Raw genomic sequence first — 22060 nt, forward strand, 5'->3', positions numbered from 1 at the left:
TATGTTATTTATTGAATATTGTATATAGGAAGTGGTTTTATTCACCTATTTAGAATCCTGCTTCTGTTCTGTGGAAAGACAGGGCATAAAAGGAATGTTTATAAGCAAACATTGTCTCTCAGTCTATAAAGACAACAATATTCTTGCATAGGATGTAGTGTTGACGTCTAATATAAACTCAAAAGTGTGTCAGTAGGAGGAAAGTGCAATTGCCAAATAAGCAGGTCCTAGAATCTTATGCTTTGAATTAACCTTAAGAAATCATGTAGCCCAATCATTCTTCTCATGACTGCAAACAACTTGTCCTTATAGCCCCAGACACTTTTGGCCTAGAATGGCCACTAGAATGTGCTTATGATTGTTTCTTTAAATATAGTGTATTTATTCCCAAACTCCTAATTATTATGAATTTTTCAATTCAGACTTGACTATGTATATACATTTGCCTACCACCTAGATTTTATGATTAGCCATTTGTTGTATTTGCTTATCACATATCTATTCATCCTTCAATGCCTCTATCAATCCATCAATTCATTTTACTTTCTGATGCATTTTGAAGTTGCCAAATTCAGTACACTGCATTGTTAAACGTTTCTATATGCATATCAGCTAGAGTTCAATATTTGCTCATGGTTCCTTTCTTTTTTTATGTTGGTAAATGTACATATGGTGAAATGCACATATCATAAATACACTGTTAGATACGTGTTGACAAATGTGTACACCTATGTAACTAAACACTCTATAGTTGTAGAACATTACCATTACCTCAAAAGCTTCCTCATGACCCTTCATAGTCAATCTGCAGGTCTCCTCCCCTACACACTGGACAGTAATTGTTCTGTTTTTTTCACCATACGGTAGTTTTCCCTGTTAATAGAAATTCATATGAAGGGAATCCTAAATTATGTACTCTTTTTGTGTAAGGTTTCTTTCATTCTCTTTCATTCATGTTGTTGGGTATATCAGTAATTTTTTAAAAAAAATCTCTGAGTAGAATCCTATTGTGTGTATATGCCAAACTTTGGCCATTCCCCTGTTGATGGACACATGGACTCTCTCCAGTTTGTGGCTGTTATGAGTAAAGCTGTTATGAACATTTGTGTAAAAGTCTTTTTGTTGACATGTGTATTCCTTTCTGTTGCATACTCTGGAATAAAATTTCTGGAAGAGTTCTGGCTGTCTCACATTTTCTCCAGCATATGGTATAGCCAGTCTTCTAATTTTAGTCATCTTCTTGGGTGCAAAAAGGTATCTTACAAGATTTAATTCGCATTGTCTTGATGACTACTGATTGAGTACAATTTCTTGGGCTTATTGGCCATCTGTAAATTTTCCTGAAGTATCTTTTGTATTTAATTGCCTTTTATTATGACTTATAACGTTCTTTATATATTCTTATTTTTTTAATATTTTCTCCCAGCCTATGACTTTCCTATTCATTTCTTAATGGTGTCTTAATGAGCAGAAGTTTTCAATTTTTGTAGAATCAATCTTTTTTTCTTTCTGGCTATTGCTTTCTGTGTCTTGTTTAGGAAAACCTTGCTCAACCATAAGTCACAAAGATTTTCTTTTATGTTTTCTTCTAGAAGCTTTACAGTTTTCAGTTTTACTTTATAGCTATGACTTATTTTAGTCATTTGTTGTTTTATATATCATGAAGTAAGGTTCAGGGTTTTTTTGTTTGTTTGTTTATTTTTTCCAGAAGGGTGCCTGGCACTTTTGGTTGAATAGATTTTATAATAAATCTTGAAATTTTGTGTGTATGTCCTCAAAATTTGTTCTTATTTTTCAGGATGACTTTGGATACTCTATGTCCTTTGTAGTTTCATATATGTTTTAGAATTCGGCTATTAATTATTTTTAAAATGACTGTAGGATTGCATTCTATCTGTAGATCATCTAGGGAGAATTGGCATCTAACAATGTTAACTCTTCTAATTCCTAAACGTGGTAAAGTTAGTATATTTATTCATTAATATATTTATTGATTTATTACGGTCTTCTTTCTTTTTTTTTTGCAATTGCAAATATTTTAAAAAATTTTTTACCATAGAGATCATGTATACCTATTGCTAAATTTATTCCACAGAATCTTTAGTGTATTTATACTATTATAAGTGATATTGTTCATTTTTAATTACATTTCCAATTGTTTGATGTTAGTACATAAAAATAAAATTAATCAAAATATTTATCTAATATCCTGCCTCTTTGCAAGTTCACTTACTTGTTTTAGGATTTTCTTAAAATAACATTGTCTTTGTATATGTCATCTGAGCATAAAATAGTTTTACTATTTTGTTTCCTACTTTATGTTTTTACTTTCTTCCTTTGTATTAGTGTATTGAACTAGATAGGGCCCACCAAACCATGTTACACAGAACTGCTGAGAGTGTCAGCCATGTCTTGTTCCCTATATCAGGAGGAAAGAATTCAATATTTCATCAATAAGTATAATATGAACTTTTTTCTTAGATGTATTTATAAGGTTGAGAAAGTTTCCTTATATTGCTAATTGTTGTTAGTTTTTATCATGATTGGGTACTGAATTTTGCCAAATGATTTTCATCTATTGAAATAGCCATGTATGTTTATCTCCTTTTATTCTGTCAGTATGGTAGATGACAGTGGTCAATATTTCATCTTAAACCAACTGGTCATTTCTGGATACACCCCAGATAATCATGATGTATTTTACATGTATTAATTTTCTAAATTGTTTTAAACAGTGCTGCATCTATGTTCATGAAGGACATTTTTTTCTGTGTCTTTTACAGGTTTAATATTGGGATTATGGTTACCTCATTAGGCAAGTTAGGAAATGATTCTTTTTCTTCTATTTTCTAAGAGTTTGTGTAAGATTGGTGTTTTTTGTTTGTTTGCTTGCTTTTTTACTTAAATATTTGATTGAATTTACTGTGAAAAAATGAGTTTGTTTTTTTTTGGGGGGGATGTTATTGTTTAAGAATTGCAATGCTATTCATATTTTCTATTTTATCTTGTGTTAGTTTTTGGATGATACAATTTTCAAAGATTTTGTCCTTTTATTCTGAATTGTTATATGTATCAGCATAAAGCAGTTCTTAATATTCCCTTATCCTTTTAACATCTGTAGGCTTTATAGTGATGTCACTTCATTCATTCCTGTTATTGGTAATTTTGTTCTCTCTTTTTTGTGTGTGCTGATAGGATTAGCTAGGAGTCTAACAATGTTGTTGACTTTTTCTTTTTTAAAGCTTCTAACTTCTGACTACCTTGATTGTGTTACAATGACATATTTCTCTTTGCTTAATCTACTATATTTTTTTCTTTCTTTTTTAAATTGAGGTATAACTGGCATACAGTATTATATTAGTTTCAGTTGTACAACATAGTGATTCAACATTTGTATACATTACAAAATGGTTACCACAGTAAGTCTAGTTACTGTCTGTCACCTTACAAAGTTAATACAATATTATTGACTGTATTCCCCAAACTGTACATTACATCCCCATGACATTTATTTTATAACTGGAATTTTGTACTTTTTAATCCCCTTCACCCATTTCACATTCCGCCTAACCCTCCTCCCCCTGGCAACCTCTAATTTGGTCTCTCTATCTATGACTCTAGGTTTTGTTTTGTTTGCTTTTTTTGTTTTTTGGATTCCAAATATAAGTGAAATCATGTGGTATTTGTCTTTCTCTGTCTGACTTATTTCACTTAGGTTAATACCCTCAAGTCCCATCCATGTTATTCCAAATGTCAAGATTCTGTTCTTTTTATGGCTGAGTAGTATACCATTGTGCATGTGGGTGTGGGTTGTGTGTATGTGTGTGTGTGTGTGTGTGTGTATCATATCTTCTTTAACCATTCATCAATTGAGGGACACTTAGGTTGTTTTCATATTTTGGCTATTGTAAATAATGCTGCGATGAACATGAAGGTGCATAAATCTTTTTGAATTAGTGTTTATTTTTTCCCTTTGGATAGATACCCAGTAGTGGAATGGAAGCTCTATTTTTAATTTTTTGAAGAATCTCCGTACTGTTTTCCATAGTGGCTGGACCAGTTTATATTCTCACCAAGAGTGCACAAGAGTTCCTTTTCTCTACCTCCTCACCAACACTTGTTATTTCTTGTTGTCTTTCTGATAATAACCATCCTGACAGGTGTAAGGTGACACCTCTTTGTAGTTTTGATTTGCATTTCCCTGATGATTAGTGCTATTAAGCATCTTTTCATGTGCCTGTTGGCAATTTGTATGTCTTCTTTGGAAAAATGTCTATTCAGATCTTCTTCCCGTTTTTTTAATTGGACTATTTGGAGTTTTTTTATTACTGAGTTATATGTGTTCTTTATATATTTTGGATATTAACTCTTCATCAGTTATATGATTTTCATATATCTTCTCCAATTCAGCAGACTGACTTCTTGTTTTGATGATAGTTTCCTTCACTATGCAAAAGCTTTTCAGTTTGATGTAGTCCCATTTGTTTATTTTTGCTTTTGTTGTCCTTGTCAAAGAAGACAGATCTAGAAAATCATTGTTAAGGATGATGTCAAACAGCATACTGCTTATGTTTTCTTCTAAGAGTTTTATGGTTTCAGATCTTATACATATGTCTTGAATCCATTTTAAGTTTATTTTTGTATATGGTGTAAGAAAGTCATCCAATTTTATTTTATTGCATATAGCTGTCTAATTTTCCCAATACCATTTATTGAAGAGACTGCCCTTGCCCCATTCTATATTTTTGCTTCCTTCATCATAGGTTAATTGATCATATAAGTGTGGGTTTATTTCTGGACTCTCTATTCTGTTCCATTGGTCTATATGTCTGTTTTTGTGCCAGCACAATGCTGTTTTGTTTACTGTAGCTTTGTAGTATAGATTGTAATCAGAGAGTATGGTACCTCTTGCTTTGTTCTTTCTCAAGATTGTTTTGGCTATTTATGTTTCCATACAAAATTTAGAATTATTTGTTTCAGTTCTGTGAAAAGTATCATGGGTATTTTGATAGGGATTGCTCTTAGCCTGTAGATTTCCTTGAGTAGTATGGTCATTTTAACAATATTAATTCTTCCAGCCCATGAACATGGGGTATCTTTCCATTTGTTTGTGTCATCTTCAATTTCTTTCATCAGTGTCTCATAGTTTTCCAAGTACAAGCTTTTTACCTCTGTGACTAGATTTATTCCTAGATATTTTCTTCTTTTTTATGCAGTTGTAAATGGGATTGTTTTCTTAATGTCTCTTTCTGATCATCCATTGTTAGTGTATAGAAGTACAGCAGATTTCTGTATATTAATTTTGTATACTGCAACTATACTGAATTCATTTATTACTTCTGATAGTTTGTAGAATCTTTAGAATTTTCTGTATATAGTATCTGCAAATAGTGATAGTTTTATTTCTTCCCTTCCAGTTTGGATGCCTTTTATTTATTTTCCTTGTCTAATTGCTGTGGCTAGGATTTCCAATACTGTGTTGAATAAAAGTGAGGAGAATGAGCATCCTTGTCTTGTTCCTGATCTTAGAGGAAAAGATTTTAGATTTTCACTGTTCAATATGATATTGGCTGTAGGTTTTTGTCATATATGCCCTTTATTGTGTTAAGGTACATTGCCTCCCTATATCCACTTTGTTGAAAGTTTTTATCAAAAATGGATGTTGAATTCTGTCAAATGTTTTTTCTGCATCTCTCGGCATGATCATATGATTTTTATCTTTTATGTTGTTAATGTGGTATATCACACTGATTGATTTGCAGATGTTGAACCATCCTTGCATCCCTAGAATAAATCACACTTGATCATGGTGTATGATCGTTTTAATGTATTGTTGTATTAGGTTTGCCAATATTTTGTTGAGGATTTTTGCACCCATATTTATTAGGGTTATTAGTCTGTAGGTTTCTTTTTTTGTGGTGTTCTTATCTGGTTTTGGTATCAGGGTAATGCTGGCCTCATAAAATAAGCTTGGAAGCTTTCTCTGCTCTATAATTTTTTTGGAAGAGTTTGAGAAGAATAGCTATTTAATCTTTGAGCATTTGGTAGAATTCACCAGTGAAGCCATCTGGTCCTGGATTTTTGTTTGTTGAGAGGTTTTTGATTACTGTTTCAATCACATACTAGTGATTGGTCTGTTCAGATTTTTATCTGTTCAAGAGTCATTCTTGAAAGATTGTAAATTTCTAAGGATTTATCCATTTCTTCCAGTTTTTGTAATTTGTTAGTATATAATTGTTCCTAGTAGTCTCTTATAATTCTTTATATTTCTGTGCTATCACTTGTAATTTCTCTTCTTTCATTTCTGATTTTATTTATTTGAACCTTCTCTCTTATTTTTAAAGAAAGGATTTTTAGCTTTGGTAATGCTCTCAATTATTTTTCTATTTTCTATTTCCTTGATTTCTGTAAATGTCTTTAATATATTCTTCTGTCTACTTATTTTGGCCTTTTTTTTTTTCTCTTCATTATTTTGCTCTTCGTTTTCCTCTTCATAAAGTGAAATATTTCTTGTTTCATCCTATATCTTTCTTTTTTTCTAATAAAAGCATTTAACACTGTAAAGCTCCTCACTAAGCATACTTTATATGTATTCCTCAAAATTTTACATGCTATATTTTCATTTTTATATGTATTGAAATGTTTGCTAATTTCCTCCAGGCCCAACTGTTACTGGAAATGTGTTTTCTTTTAATTCCCAAATATTAAGCATTTTGTTAAGTATATTACAGTTATCTTAATGTTATATAATTGTGTTTGCCTTATTTGTGGCATACTTCTAAATAAACATTTAAAGATTAATAATGTTATATATGTATACAAATATACAAATCATAATAAAACTTAGATCATAATTTTAAAAATATTATTTTGACCCATTTCAGCAGGCCACTGTGGAATTCCAGAGCTTATTGTGAATGGTCAAGTTGTTGGAGAAAATTATGGATACAGAGACACAGTTGTTTATCAATGTAATCCTGGTTTTCGACTGATTGGTTCTTCAGTGAGAATATGTCAACAGGATCACAATTGGTCTGGTCAACTTCCATCCTGTGTGCGTAAGTAAGCATGGCAAAAGTAATTAGAGACCTCTGTTTAGTTCTCTTGCAATTACCAGTAATTTTTTTCTTAGGTAAGAGAAATGATTATATAGACAGATCCACACATACATACGTGTGTGTGCACGTGTGCATGTGTGTATTTAAAAAACTAAGTTCTCACAGCGCATTTTTTTATACTGACACACACTAGTCTTTAAAGTAGGGTGTGTTCAGAAGTATATAAAACCATCCACCATGAAAGTGGAAGAAATATTAGAAAGTCTGTCATTACTTTGTGGATTTAGAACAATTTTGGAATTGTTTTAATAAAGATCTTACTAGTTCAACAAATATCCATCTGATCTTTTAAGTTAATTTAGATGTGAATTTACACATGAAGGATAAAATGAATTTTAAAATAACTGAGTAATAACTCTAGTACTTTTTCTTAGTCCACTGAATACCCAGCAGGACACAGTATTTCATATCACAATCTATCCTATTTTGGATCAGAAAGTAAATTATTCATATATTTCTTATTTTTTTCTCCTAATAATTTCCATCAGCAATCACTGACATTTGTATTAAAAATGGTGTTAGAAAATTAGAATAAACACTGTGAATATGTTATAATTTTAACACTATAGGATCAAATGATAGAGATTTTGGATGCTTCAGAGAAATAATGCATGGGGCTTTAAGTGCGGGTTCACAGGAAATATTTAATTTGTGGCCAGTTACATCCATATTTATAAATTCCATCATTGTCAAATTCTTATCCAATCAACAGAATTTTTTTGGAGTTCTAGTTTAATAGAAAATACATTAATGTGTTGAGATTTAATAGGATAATAGAACATATAGTTAGCAAAATTGCTTCTCTGTGTTGTGGCAGGGGTAGGGGGGCAGACCGTTTAATGATTTAAAGACAGCAATATTATGCTGGATCCGTCCCAGATTTTTTGCCTTTCATTATATCAAAGCATAGGCAACTAATACCACTATTTTTCTTGCTGAGTAATTGAGACTATAAATGGAAATTGGCCCTAGGGGTAAAAAAGTTTCTTTATCAATAATTTTAAACAAGAATAAGATGCAGTTACATTTTCAAATGAATAGATTGATGTTAACAATACAGCTGAAAATTAATTGCTCTTGGGTCATTTTGAAAGTACTAAAAGTGACTATGGGTCTTTCACTGTGCCCAGTTATGAAGCAGTATTACTGGACTTCCTGTGATTAATAAAGTGAGATAATGCAATAAAACAATTCACAGGAATACAGAGTGTTTGGGAAAAGCCAGCACTAAATAAACTCTAAAAGAGAACCATAACACTAAACGATGTAAATAATGCATCTAATTGATACCATTATTTCCAAACAAAACTGTGCTAAATTATCAAATATCAATAGTGAAGAAAATATACCAGTAAGGTTGATTGGTTTAGGGAATCTTAATATTGGTATCTCAATATGTTAAGAATTCTACAGTATAAGGCATCATTTTTTATTGCAGTCACATTAAGTTATTCTTCAAGCACACTTTTGCTTATCTATTAATCATAAAAATGATTGTATAAATAATATTAAAAGAAACTATTTCAAAATTAAATACAAAAAATTGCCTTCATTTATCTACAATTCTTAAACTTAACTAGAAAAGGAAATTTGGGTAGTTTCATTCCTTTTTGCCATTAACTAGTGATATGAATTTCAATCATTCCCAAATTTCTTTGAATTTCAGTATTCTTCCCTAAAAAGAAATAGAATGAAAAGCTATCATAGAACTTTAAATATCTGTGCACTACTTGCATGTAATTACTACAATTATAAATAATTGTCTACTTACGAATATAATACTTCTACTATATTAGACTATTTTGGCATTCTAAATGGTTCCTTTGCACTAGTAAAATTACTTTAAGTATATTTTCATACAAAAGTGGCCTTCTTTCCACGTTCTTTGAAATGATTAAGTATAATTTTCATGTAATAATTGATAACTAATTATTCTGTTCTGTGTCTCTCCCACCCTGGCCCTGTTGCTATTAGCTGTGAGCTGTGGTCACCCTGGTAGTCCAATTTATGGAAGAACAAGTGGAAATGGATTTAACTTTAATGATGTGGTAACATTCTCTTGCAATATTGGGTATCTTATGCAAGGGCCAACCAAAGCACAGTGCCAGGCCAACAGACAGTGGAGTCATCCTCCACCAATGTGCAAAGGTAAAAATCTAACTATATTCCAGCTTAGAGCATGGTAGTAATGTGTCTGTGTAGACACGCATGATAACGTTTGAAACAGTTTGGGCAGAACAGTAGAAAATTTTCAGCTAATAAAGCAAAAATATTTAATATTGATGTCATCTCATTAGCAATGCTTTCCTTTTTCTTATTTTTTAACTTTTTTAGAAGTCAAAACTGACAAACTTTATTTCAGCTGCCTAACTATGTTATCTTGTACCTATTTTATGGCTGCATATAAAATCATTTATATCTTTTTTACTTGCAGTTTGCTTCATAATTAATGGAACTTATCTTTTCAATTTCTAAAATATTTTTTATAATTTTTATTGGAGTATAGTTGATTTACAATGTTGGGTTAGTTTCAGGTGTATAGGAAAGTGAATCAGTTATACATATACATATATCCACTCTTTTTTAGATTCTTTTCCCATGTAGGTCATTACAGAGTACTGAGTAGAGTTCCCTGTGCTATACAGCAGGTCCTTATTAGTTATCTATTTTATATATAGTAGTGTGTATATATCAATCCCAATCTCCCAATTTATCCCTCCCCCTCTTTGCCCCTGGTAACCATAAGTTTGTTTTCTACATCTGTGACTCTATTTCTGTTTGGTAAATAAGTTCATTTGTACTGTTTTCTTTAGATTCCACATATAAGCAATATCAGATAATATTTGTCTTTCTCTGTCTGACTTACTTCACTCAGTATGGCAATCTTCATATTTTTGGTTAAACAATGTTTGAGGCCTAAATTACCATGATACCTGCGTTAGAGGTTTATTTATTGTTCTCTCTATAGAAATATATTAAAGATAATTGTTTTGTGTTTTTTCCACTTGCAAAGAGGTATATTTTGTATTGTCTGATAAAGTAACAACCAAATTATCATTTTCCTCCATTTTCTAATGGTTTAAATAAAGCTTGAAAGGTTAAATCTGTACTCAGTATAATATTATGCTATTGTTCAAAACAATTTTGCAAAGAAGTTTTCCTTTTTCCAATATTTTCAGCCATACCAATTTCAGTCCATTATATCCCATTAAAATGTTAATTTTATTCCTTGAATCTTTGGTTTGTTTGATTAAATTTACCTTTGAAACTACGTTTCTAATGGAAAACTATATAAGTATATGTATATTATTCCAAACATATATTTCAAAATTTGTCATTTGTTTAGTGGTCAACTGTTCTGATCCTGGAATTCCAGGCAATTCCAAAAGAGAAAGTAAAATAGAACATGGGAATTTCACCTATGGCACGGTGGTATTCTATGACTGCAATCCTGGATATTTCTTATTTGGATCTTCAGTTTTGATATGTCAACCAAATGGACAATGGGACAAACCTTTACCAGAATGTATCAGTAAGTAGATAATGGGAACTCTTCCTTGAGATAATGCCGTGGAAGGAACATGTATATTTACTGTCTTTATGAAATATTTAGAGCTATGTATCAGAAGGAAGCATATTGATTGTATTGTTTTATTTTGAAACTACACTTCCTTATATCCTGCCAATTCAATGCCCAAATGCCATTTTTATTAGTAATAATGTGATTAATATTTCTCTGTCATCCCTTGATTTTGAACCTTCATGGAGCAGATAGAATATTAAAAGCAGATGTATTTCATACTCTATGATGTTACCATCCCATGAGAAGAAACTACATTTTTATTCTCTATTGTACTAATATTTCAAATTTCTTTAAAGCAAAATTAGTTTAATATAAATAGCCTCAAGAGCTTGAAAATACTTGAGAAATTAGACAAAGGTGTTACTTAATACTTACTGACTTTAAGTATTTATTATATACAGGTACATGCACATATGAAATGTTGATACACATCGTCTTTCAAGTCAGTCAGCATATGAGTGCATTTTGTTATATGTTGTGTTAGAATTGTAGAATATAAATAAAATAAATTATAGAAGCTTTGCATATAATTAACATGTGTAGTGAGACAATAATTTAACAGAAATAAATCAAAATTATGTGAAGACATAGAGAAGTGAACATGAATTCTAGGAATTCAGCTTATTGATAGGTCTCAAATATATTTACATCTCAAAGTTGATGAATCTTGGACATGATAGGAGAGAGAAGAACTTTATAGATTGAAGGAGTAGTGTATCAAGAAATCATTGTGAAATTAATTTTTGGTTATACTAAATTGCTAAATTATAAAATTACATTATAATCATGTTTTATTTAAGAGGCACTTTCTTTATGTTCATGGGGTAAGATTTTTTGAAAAATTTGTGGCATCATTCATGTACTCATTCACAAACTAACAAAGAAACAAAACTTTATACAGCGTTTATCTAATTTCATATTCTATGCAGATAATTAAATCAATTGTTGATCCCTTGCTTAAAATGCATTTGATTTCTTTTTGTAGACTGACTAGTCTAATGGTTTAAGTAATTCACTTACTTAGCCTTGTGTGGCTACAACATTAAAGTTAAAAATCTTTTGTAGGACCTGAAAACATGAACTTCTTCAGATTTTCTTAGCTCTCATTTACTTTTTACCTTTTCTTTATTTCCTATAGCACTCCCTGGTACTGTGCTAAGTACTCAGGGATTTTATTAAGCTTATGTCCCCTTGTGTGCTATTTAATACTTTAGAGTCATATTGTGCTCAGTATTTTTCCAAGTTACAACTAAAAGGGGGCACACAGTGAGTTCCCAAGCTACTTCTAGCTTATAAAGAGAATTCTCAGTGTGTTAACATCTGATTCTGCTATGCTTAGCTGTGTTTTGGTTGATAAGCCACTGAGTATTTTCTTTATACAGGATAATTTATTCATTAATGGCCTGGAGTGGAATTATTCTGGACTACATTTTGTGTAGTCTACATTGTGTGTCACAGATCCACCTTCATTCCCTCTCCTTTACCCTTAAGTTTTTCCCTTTTAATTTTTGTATGGGCTCATTTTGAATCCTATATGACCTTATTTAGCCAATCCACATCACTCTTCTCCCTGACTTTCACATCCTTATCTAGACACATACATACTTTCAACCCATGCACGTATGTATATAAACACACACTCACTACCCCCACACATACAAGCGTATACCGATTCAATCATTTAAGTTTACTTACAATGTTCCTGTTAAACTCATGCTCAGGGTGAGTGGGCTGACAGAAGAACTCCTGTAACTTCAACTGTCATATAGATATTTGATTTCTGGACGATGTGTATATAAGAGCAGATAATTCTGATTTATTTCATAAAAAGTTGGTGCAGGTTGTTCGATAGAGATATAAAAAATTTTATATTCAATAATTATGTATTGTAGTGATTGACTGTGGACACCCTGGCGTTCCTCCTAATGCAGTCCTGTCTGGTGAGAAGTATACATTTGGGTCCACTGTTCGCTATTCCTGCACAGGAAAGCATACCCTTCTCGGCCAATCATCAAGGACTTGCCAATTAAATGGCCATTGGAGTGGATCACAACCTCATTGTTCAGGTACCACTTGGAAAATTGGATGATATGTGTTGGAAATTACATTGATAGTATTATTATTATTAGGAATATATACACAAAACAATCTAAAGAGATACAGTAATACATTTCTCTTTTAAAAATCTCATGGGAGAAGCTGTAACATTTTTACATTTATTGGAATTCTTCTTAAGGTAATATGAATTTAGAACACAAATTAATGCTGATCTTGTAAATGATAAATTACAGGTATATGTTTTGAACTGTGTTGTATCAAATGTAAGTGGTTTTAGGATGCTACTCTCTGTGAAGTGCTTTTTTATTCATTAAAATAGCTAACCATTCAAACTTAAGTAGCTATTCCATTTTAGCAGATATAAAATATAATTTTCCCTAGAAGGCAATGTTATATCAGTGATTTCCTGTTAGAATTCAGTTCTTTGTAACTGAACTTTGTAAGCAATCAGTTACTTAATAGCATAATTTTAAAATAAAGCCCTAAATGTTTTAAATTAAACTAAGCCAATAATTTTTATGAAAGACGTTTATTTATCCTAATTTTATTTGTTATTAATAGACAACATATAACTCCTGAGTCTCTATAATCCCAATAGAGTTTTCTTAGAATAAGTAAATATTTAGTCTACTTTTAATTAATAATTTGTTCACAGAGTGAGTATTTGAAAAATCTTTTTTGAGCTGTTTAAGTTACTGTTTTTCTTCAGAAATTGTATTTCAGTTTTAGAGCTGTGATTTCTCCCTACTTGATACTATTTATTCTGTTTTTACCTATCAGCCAGATATTGGTGCTTATTTTTCTGCCTGTTATTTCTACTTACATATTGTCCATTATCTTTATATTATTTTATCTCTGTGGAGATCATATGATGACTTATTAGGAGTTGTTTTACACTGTTTTTCCTTTAGAGGTAAAAGTTGTGAAATACTTAGTTTCAGATTCCCCTTGTAATTGTGGTTAAACCCTATGAAATAACTGCCTGGTACTTCAAATTTAATCTATAGATTTTTAAAACTATCATAGTTAATTTACTCACTCAGCTAACTGATAATACATATAACACACATCTCTCTCTCTGTCTCTCTGTCTCTGTCTCTCTGTCTCTCTCTCTCTCTCCCTCCCTCCCTCCCTCTCTCTCTCTTTCTGTGTCATACACACAGGATTGATTGGGAAACTACTACTTAGTTGTAAAAAAAAATGTGTACACATATATTAAAAAGTGAAATAGTGACCTTAAATATTTATGTGATTATTAATATTGCATCACATGAAGATGAGGAAATATTAAGAAGGATTCCAAATACACAGGGTGTGTCAAAATAAGCATCTAGATAGACAGAAAGCACTTTCAACGCTTATGTATTCAACTTTCTCTCTGTCTCTCTTTCTGTGTTTCTCTGTTTCTCTCTCTCTCTCAAAAGTATACTAATACTGTGGTAACTTTAATTAAAATTATTTAAGAAATGATAAAGAGACAGTAAACCCTAAACACTATAATCAAAAGAGAAACACTTCGTCATGAGTAGAAAATCCTTATTAAGAACTTAAGTCAGAGTTTCTAGTCTTTGTTTACAATTTATTTTTATATTTTCATGTATGAGAAGTATGCAGCTTACTCATTTTTGGTCAGTGGTCATTAATAGAGAAGATTAGGGGGAGAAAGTTTAGAAATACTATATTTTAACATTTGTATTTTCCAGTATGTCACAGTTCTATTTTAACAGAAACTGATTTCAATTCAGAGAAGGAAAGATGAAAATTGCCAAGTCCATGTTTTCAATTTTAATTGTATAAATCCATTCTCATTTGAGCCCAAAGAACTGTCAATTATAAATTTTCCGTTACGTTGGTTAAGAACTAGATTCTGGAAATACTCATGAAATGTCTTCAGCATATTGAATGTCTCCAAATATCACTGATATGGAAAATAACACCATACTCTGCAACTATTTTCTTTTTCCTTTAGGCTTTTTCTTATGACTGGAGTCAGATGGGAAATATGAATTGCGATTTTACCCAGTCAACTTATCATATTAAAACACAACATGCACAAAAATAAATTCCTACAAGAATGTTGGACTAAATCATAACTTAATAAATGTTTATTGAAATAAGTTAACTTGAACTGTACTGCATTGCAGGTGATGCTGCTGGGACATGTGGGGATCCAGGTACTCCTGGTCATGGTTCTAGACAGGAAAGCAATTTCAGAACCAAAAGTTCTGTACGTTTTGCCTGTGATATTGGTTATATCCTTCATGGCTCAGAAGAAAGAACATGTTTACCCAATGGCAGTTGGACTGGAAGGCAGCCAGAATGCAAAGGTAATCTCAAGTAGAAACTAATAACATTGATGATGCTGGAATTTAATGTGTATCAAATTCAACTGGGTGCTGCTAGTGAAATTACTCCTATCAGTTCTTGTCCTCAACCATGGAATAAAAGCAGTATCATTCCAGTTTTACCAACACTGTCCTATAAGAGAAATATGATAGATGACAATTATTAAATTATTAAAATTATCTCTCAGGGGTCATTTATATACATTGTTCACATCACAGTAGATATCAGGATTGGAAAAGTAAAAAAGATTTTTTTTTTCCCTTTACACAGTGCTCTGTATTGCTGATACCATTAGGAAAAAATTAGGTTGTTCTCACATCAACATTACCTCATGATCTGTTTTAGTTTTCAGGTTTGTAGAAATGGAAAAATATAAAAAGATGTCTAAGTATAAATGATATTTTTATTTATAGGTATTGCTCATAACTAGAATTCTTAAAATTTGGGATGTTTAAGTAAAATTGTTAATTGTTCTGACTGATTCAGAGTAAACATAATTAAATCTTTACAAGACTGGCTAGAAAAGGAAATGTTGCTGGAAAATTATCCTTATAATTTAAATTGTTCTTTTTGAGATTATTTTAGTGCAAAAACTAAACTTGCAAAGTATGTATGAAACTTACTTGATGTTATACCAAATGTATGGGTTTTATAAATAGAAAACAATTCCCAATAAAACCTTCGTGACAGTTTTTTGATTGACTGTATTTTCAGAAAATTATATTATGTTTAAAATTAGTATCCATATTCTAGGAAAGATAGTTATCTTTTTTATAACTGGACTAAATTAATAATCTTAATTAAATTGCAGCTCAGTTTCTATTATAGGGAAAGGGTGGGAACAAAGTTGTGGAGCAAAAGACACTAAGCACACTGTCTTCACTTTATTTCTCAAACTTACTTTCCAAAGGCAAAGTCTTTATAATGATGTCGTACATTATGTGGGTGATATCTAAGCCAGCTCTTTGTTCAGCTGAACTGCAAAATATTTTTAGATGAAATGCAACCTGGTGCTGACCTTGTTTTGTTAATATACACATTACAGATAAAACAGAACTAGGAGTTGTAGCAAATAAAACAGAATTAATATTTTCCCCATAAAATGGAGCTCATACAAATCACTTAGAAAAACAGATTCTAGCAGATGACTGGAAAGAGGAAATGAACAGAAAATAGAGAAGAGCAAAAAAATTTGCAAACTATACAAGAAATTCTACATAACTACTAATCAGAAACTTACAATTAAACATCAAACTATCATTTTTCACCTGCTTTAATATGAAATTGTAGCATATGTGCAGCAAAACTAGAACTTTAAAACATTTCTAGAGGTTTCTTAAAATTATATTTTAGATTAAGTTGATAAAAATGCATATATATTCTTAGCTTTTATTTATTAACTCCACTTTTGAGGATTTTTTTTTCCTAAAGAAAATAAAAATATTAAGGAAAACACACAATCATAAAGACACATTATTTTTATTTCAAATTGATTATAACTAGCAAAAACAGAAACCATCTGACAACACTAGGAAAAATATTACATAACCAATTGTATATTTACATAATAGTGTATAGTCAATAAAAATATTAGAATAAAAGCCATGAAGCAATATGACAAAATGTAAATCATATAATACTTAGTTGAAAAATAAAATTCAAAATGAGGTACTCTATTAAAATCATGGAAAATGATAGTCATTTGAGAGAAAAAATAAAAGTCAGTACAATAAAAATGATAATAGTACAGAGTGGTGAAATTTGTAGTATTTTTATTCTCTTTATTCCAAATGTTTTGTAATGTTATATTACTTTAGTAATTGACAATAAAATATAAAAGCATTCATAGAATGTTATAGACAAAATTAAAATATCAAATGAATGTGTTAAAATATCTCAATTTAATAAATAGAAAAATGCAATTTAAAAGAGTGTAGCATTTTTTGGCAAACTGACAAGGTGTTTAAAAATGATGGGACATGGTATTGGAGAGGATGTGTGAAAATAAGCAAACTTTCACACTATTGATACAAGTGTGTATTTTTCTAATATCTTGGGTAACACTATATATACTTAAAAATATTTTTCAGAATAAAATTATCCAGAAATTCTACTTTCAGAAACTTATCTTAAAAATAGGATCAATGTACATAGTTGTATATATAAGCTAGAGTATATTATAACCAAAAATGATAGAGAAATTAAACTAAATTAAATTTCATGTTTATCAACAGGAGATTAGTTAGGTAGATTATGGATACACACATAATGGAAAACTCTCCAGTTACTAACCTTTATGAAAGAAAGATGCCCTAATTGTAATGTGCAAGATGTATAAGTTTTCTGTCTACACACACATGCACACAAACATGCAGCACCACTATCAATGATCGACAAAATTAAATATTTAAGATGCAGCAAGGGATATATGTGGTACTTTCTGAAATTATAATCACACTTCATATTCGTATAGATAGCCTTAAATTCTGTAAAGTATTAAGATGCCTTCTTATACTACAACAAAATTAGGTACTGCATTTGACATAGGCCTGCTTTTAATATATTTAAAAAATTCACTTATGCCATTGATGGCAAATAGTTAAACATAATACAGAATGATCATATAAGGCATTTGTGTTTGTGACTCCTATTTAGGATACATTGAAAACTTAATGAAAATCATTCCTAGAATTTAGTGACTTTGTTTTTACTCAGTTAATTTTTTTGTACACTTTGGTCCAGAAATAGAGATTATAATGTTTTAGTGCAAATCAGTTATATACTTATATAAATAAAAACATACATGATGCTTATAACATTTAAGTGTATGTTTTATATCTGTTTTCTTACAAGTATAATTATAGTAAATCTTTGTTTCTTCTCGTTACATATCTTCCAGTTTTACATGAGTTGCTTTTTAGGCAGAGACTCTTAAAATCCTTCTTTGAAAGACTTTGTGTTACCCAAAAGCAATACTCTCAAGTAATTACTTTACTGTGCAAAGTTTTTACCAAAACGACTCACAAAATTCTTTAAAAAATAGCTTTTACATGATTTGTATCCCGGTAATTAAACTAATAAGATCAGTATAAATTCATCTTGAATTTCAACTCCTTATAAAAGAGAATTCAGTGCTTATTTTAGAGGATTTTATCGCTCCTTTGGATAATCTGAAACAATCATTTAGTCCTTAACTTTTTGTGAGAGGATTCCTAAATGCACTATTTTTATATATACTCTTAACCATTTTGTTTTATAGCTGTACAGTGTGGTAACCCAGGGACAACAGCCAATGGAAAAGTCTTTCGGATTGATGGCACAACATTTTCTAGTTCAGTCATTTATTCCTGTGTGGAGGGATATATCCTTTCTGGACCTTCAGTTAGGCAGTGCACAGCCAATGGAACGTGGTCTGGAACTTTGCCTAACTGTACAAGTAAGTTTCTTCTCAGTATTTTGAAATATCACTAGGTATGTGAAAAATAGTTATATAAACATGTATGTGTGTATTTTGTAACTAATCACACCAGGCAAGGTTTTGAATATTTGTATTGTCCTTCACATTAAAAGATGATAGTAGTGTTATGGTTCAAGTGTACACTAGTGGGTTTAAGAATCAGTTGGCTTCCAAGGTATTACATTGGCAGAGAAAAGAGGGATCACAGAATATCAGTGCTATTAAATGTAATTTTACAGTATGTTAAAATAGAGATGAATTATCAGCTATAATCAAGACTAAAAATACAAGGAATGTACTTTTGTTTTGCCAATCTAGCACATATTAATTGTTGACTTGGTTTTTGAAAAAGCAGACTGATTATTTTTGGGTTCGTGCACTATTGTCGGAAGTCCTGGTGGCTGATTTGCCCTCTTGAGATGTTAAAAAATGTGGCATTTTAGAGATTCAGCATCATAATGAAATTACCCACTTGATGGATTTTTTTAAATGTATTTAAAATTCCTATATATAAATTAATGCCTATATATGGAAAAATAGAATTTATTTAACTAACAATAATCTATCCATTGGAAAATCACTGCTGCTTATATTAATTAAGAAGAACTGCAGTAGCATCACGTAAATCATGAAATTTTTGAAAAGAAGAGCTATTTTAGGGTGTGTTCAGAGACTCATTCAAGGAGTCATGAGACGTTGCTAAAGCCCTTGAGTGAAATAGGCTCTGAGGAGACTAATGGAAGTTTCTTGTGTGTTGAAATTTGAACAGATTATACTTTTGCTCTAGAGGCCCTCATTAAAAGTCGTTTGTGAATATTAACATAAATGGGCGTAAGTAAAATTTGTAAATGAGAAGCATGTTGCTTCCAGGATCCAAAAAGATGCTGGTCTTATTTTAATGTTGTGGTGTGGAGAAGGTCAATAGTTCTTGACAGTGTCAGTGGTGGAGCAGCCCTTGGCTGACCTAGTAATTCCCAGAAATTTACTAAGAAGGCAGGCCTTGTACTATGTTTGGGCGAATGATGCATCCCCCACCTTTTTCTTTAGCTCTTTTGTGAGTATTTGTATTCCCTGAATAAATAGCTGAAATAATCTATTCAGAGGAGGATGCCATCAAACTAATGCCATGTCATATCTGTGATTCTTGAGAAAGTTAGTTGTAGTTAATATCTTGCCTGAAAACTGTTGAGATACTTCATGTATATTGTGTCTCTTCAAAGGTAAAGGCACACTATGGCTGGAAGGTTGTTGAAATAAGCACTGAATAGAACATATCAGCCAAATCTGCAATAGCAAAATATTTCTCAGTTGTTGATTTGAATCAGTAACAAGTTATATTCCCGGCCTTGTGTCAGCACCAGATACTGTTACATCTAATCTTTGCAAGTAGTTTTTTACTTCACCTTGGGCAGTTTTCTCATGGCTTAATGAGTATTCTGCCAAATAGCTCAAGGAGTTTTCTCCCTACGTCTCCAGAGATCTGTGTGTGTGTCCTCTCTTGTATTCTGTCTCACTAAGTCTCTCCACTTTGTTGTCTCCTGTCCAATCCATCTTTTCAACTCAGGGAGTCTGCCAGGCTCTGCATGGGGTCCTTCTCCCTGTGCCACAGCCTGGAAACTCTCTTTGGGCAGTAAGACGAGGCAGTCATAGCACTCACCTCATTTGTTTCCTGTCACTCAAGGATCACTGTACTTTGCTGCCTGATGAAACTTGTATTTTTTTTGAGGGGGGTGGGATTGGGAAGTTGTTTCAAATGGAGTGTAAATTCTTCCTTGTTTCTCCATCTTGAAGGAAAGAAGTCCTCCTACTTACTTTGCAAATGTCTCATTTTTTTTAATACTGAACATTCTAACAATTAAGAAATATGCTTTACTGTTTTCATAGTACACTACCCCAATCTGAGCCTTTAAAACTCTTACCTAGTACCCTTTAAGTATTAGCTCAAACGGCACATTTGGCAAAAGCCTTCTTAGGGCACTTCTTCCTCATATCCCTTTTGGCTAAAACTGACCTTTCTACATTGTAAAACTCTTTTATGGCAGTTCCTTACATCACTAAACTATGAACTTAATAGGGCATTAGTAACTGGGGCTGTTTATATCATTGACCCTCTAGCACCTGATACATAAATTGACTGAGTAAGTAGTTGTTGACTGACTCAAATATCTCATATGAATTTTATTTTAGCTATTAGTGCACATGACTTACCATTCCACTCCATTTTAAAATACTTGCAGAGAGGGCTTGTAATTTATAGATAACATAGCACACAGTTTCTGGTATACAGTATGTTTTCAATATACAGTTATGAAAAAGAAGGAAATAATGAATATATTCAGAATAAAGGAAATATACTGAGTAACATTTTTTTTCACAATGAATAACAATTTTTTTATTCATGGATAAATGCCTAAGTCTTTTATTTAAAGTATTTTCCAACTTTAGTAAAGAAAAACACATACTAGTTCTTAAGATTGAAAATTAGATTAAATTTTTTACTGAATTGTTTTTGGTTTCCCTTAGGAATTTTTAAACAAGTTAAAAAACACTCAATTCAACACAGGCCAGGAGCAAATAACATATCAAAATATAAAGTGTCTTTTTTATATCAGTTCTTCAAGGAGAAATATTGTGTTGAGTAAGGTATTTCAAGCATTAGCTTTTAAATGATGAATTGCTATTAAACTAGAAACTGAGAATTTTAACAGTTGATTTACTTCACAGGCAAACACCTCAGTAGCAACCCAAACTAAAAGCAAAAATAAAAATATCCTTCAAAAAGAAACACAGAGAGAGGTTTCAGTGGAAATTAAAACAGATTAAACTCCTGTAATTAAAGAATCTAACATACTGAAAATTTTATATGTGGTGATCTGTTGTTGATTAGAACCAATGTTTCAGAGTCCTTCTCATTAATTTGCAGTGGAAGTTAATTTCAATATATGATTGATAGAATCATGTGATTTTGGAGCTGGAAGAGATTGTATCGTAGACTCATATGCATAGGTCAGAAAACTGAGGCACCAAATCATTTAACTGATTTACTGAATACTGGCAGAGCTCACCACTAAACAGTTATTTCTGCCACATAAATGGATGAAATTTCCCATTAAATTAATTTTTTTATTTCTTATATATACCAGAAACATTAAATTCAAATAAAGTATATTTTTAATAAATTTTGATTTAATGTAATTGCCTTTTGTAGGCATTATTTTTCTAGTATCTATATGCAAGGACATAAATATGAATTTAAAATGAATTAAATTAAGTATGAAAAAATTTAAAGTATTGAACTAAATTTCTAAACCAAATTCCTGATTGCAATTTTTGGAAAACCCACCAAAAGAAAACAAAACCTTCCTTTTTTTCTTTTCATTCAAAGTGTTACTATTTCTATTCATAATAAATAAATTTGTCATTGTTTACCATTTGTTAGGATTTATGTTAAGTGCTTTACACAAGTTCTCTCACTTAATCCTCAGAACAAATCTATAA

The 22060-nt window shown here is 31.1% G+C and overlaps 1 protein-coding gene across 2 annotated transcripts in view; it reads left to right on the plus strand.

Moving 5' to 3' along the window:
• The window catches only part of CSMD3 (CUB and Sushi multiple domains 3), a 1186187-nt gene that overhangs the window by 1107654 nt on the left and 56473 nt on the right, over positions 1-22060 (plus strand). For both annotated transcript variants that reach the window (XM_082364543.1, XM_082364544.1), the window contains 6 exons: positions 6885-7058; positions 9093-9266; positions 10465-10650; positions 12594-12767; positions 14904-15086; positions 18365-18541. In XM_082364543.1, the coding sequence (XP_082220669.1) occupies positions 6885-7058; positions 9093-9266; positions 10465-10650; positions 12594-12767; positions 14904-15086; positions 18365-18541 (1068 nt within the window). The remainder of the gene's footprint in view (positions 1-6884; positions 7059-9092; positions 9267-10464; positions 10651-12593; positions 12768-14903; positions 15087-18364; positions 18542-22060) is intronic.

This window comes from Balaenoptera borealis (assembly GCF_965194805.1).
Source record: "Balaenoptera borealis genome assembly, chromosome: 17".
NCBI lineage: Eukaryota > Metazoa > Chordata > Mammalia > Artiodactyla > Balaenopteridae > Balaenoptera > Balaenoptera borealis.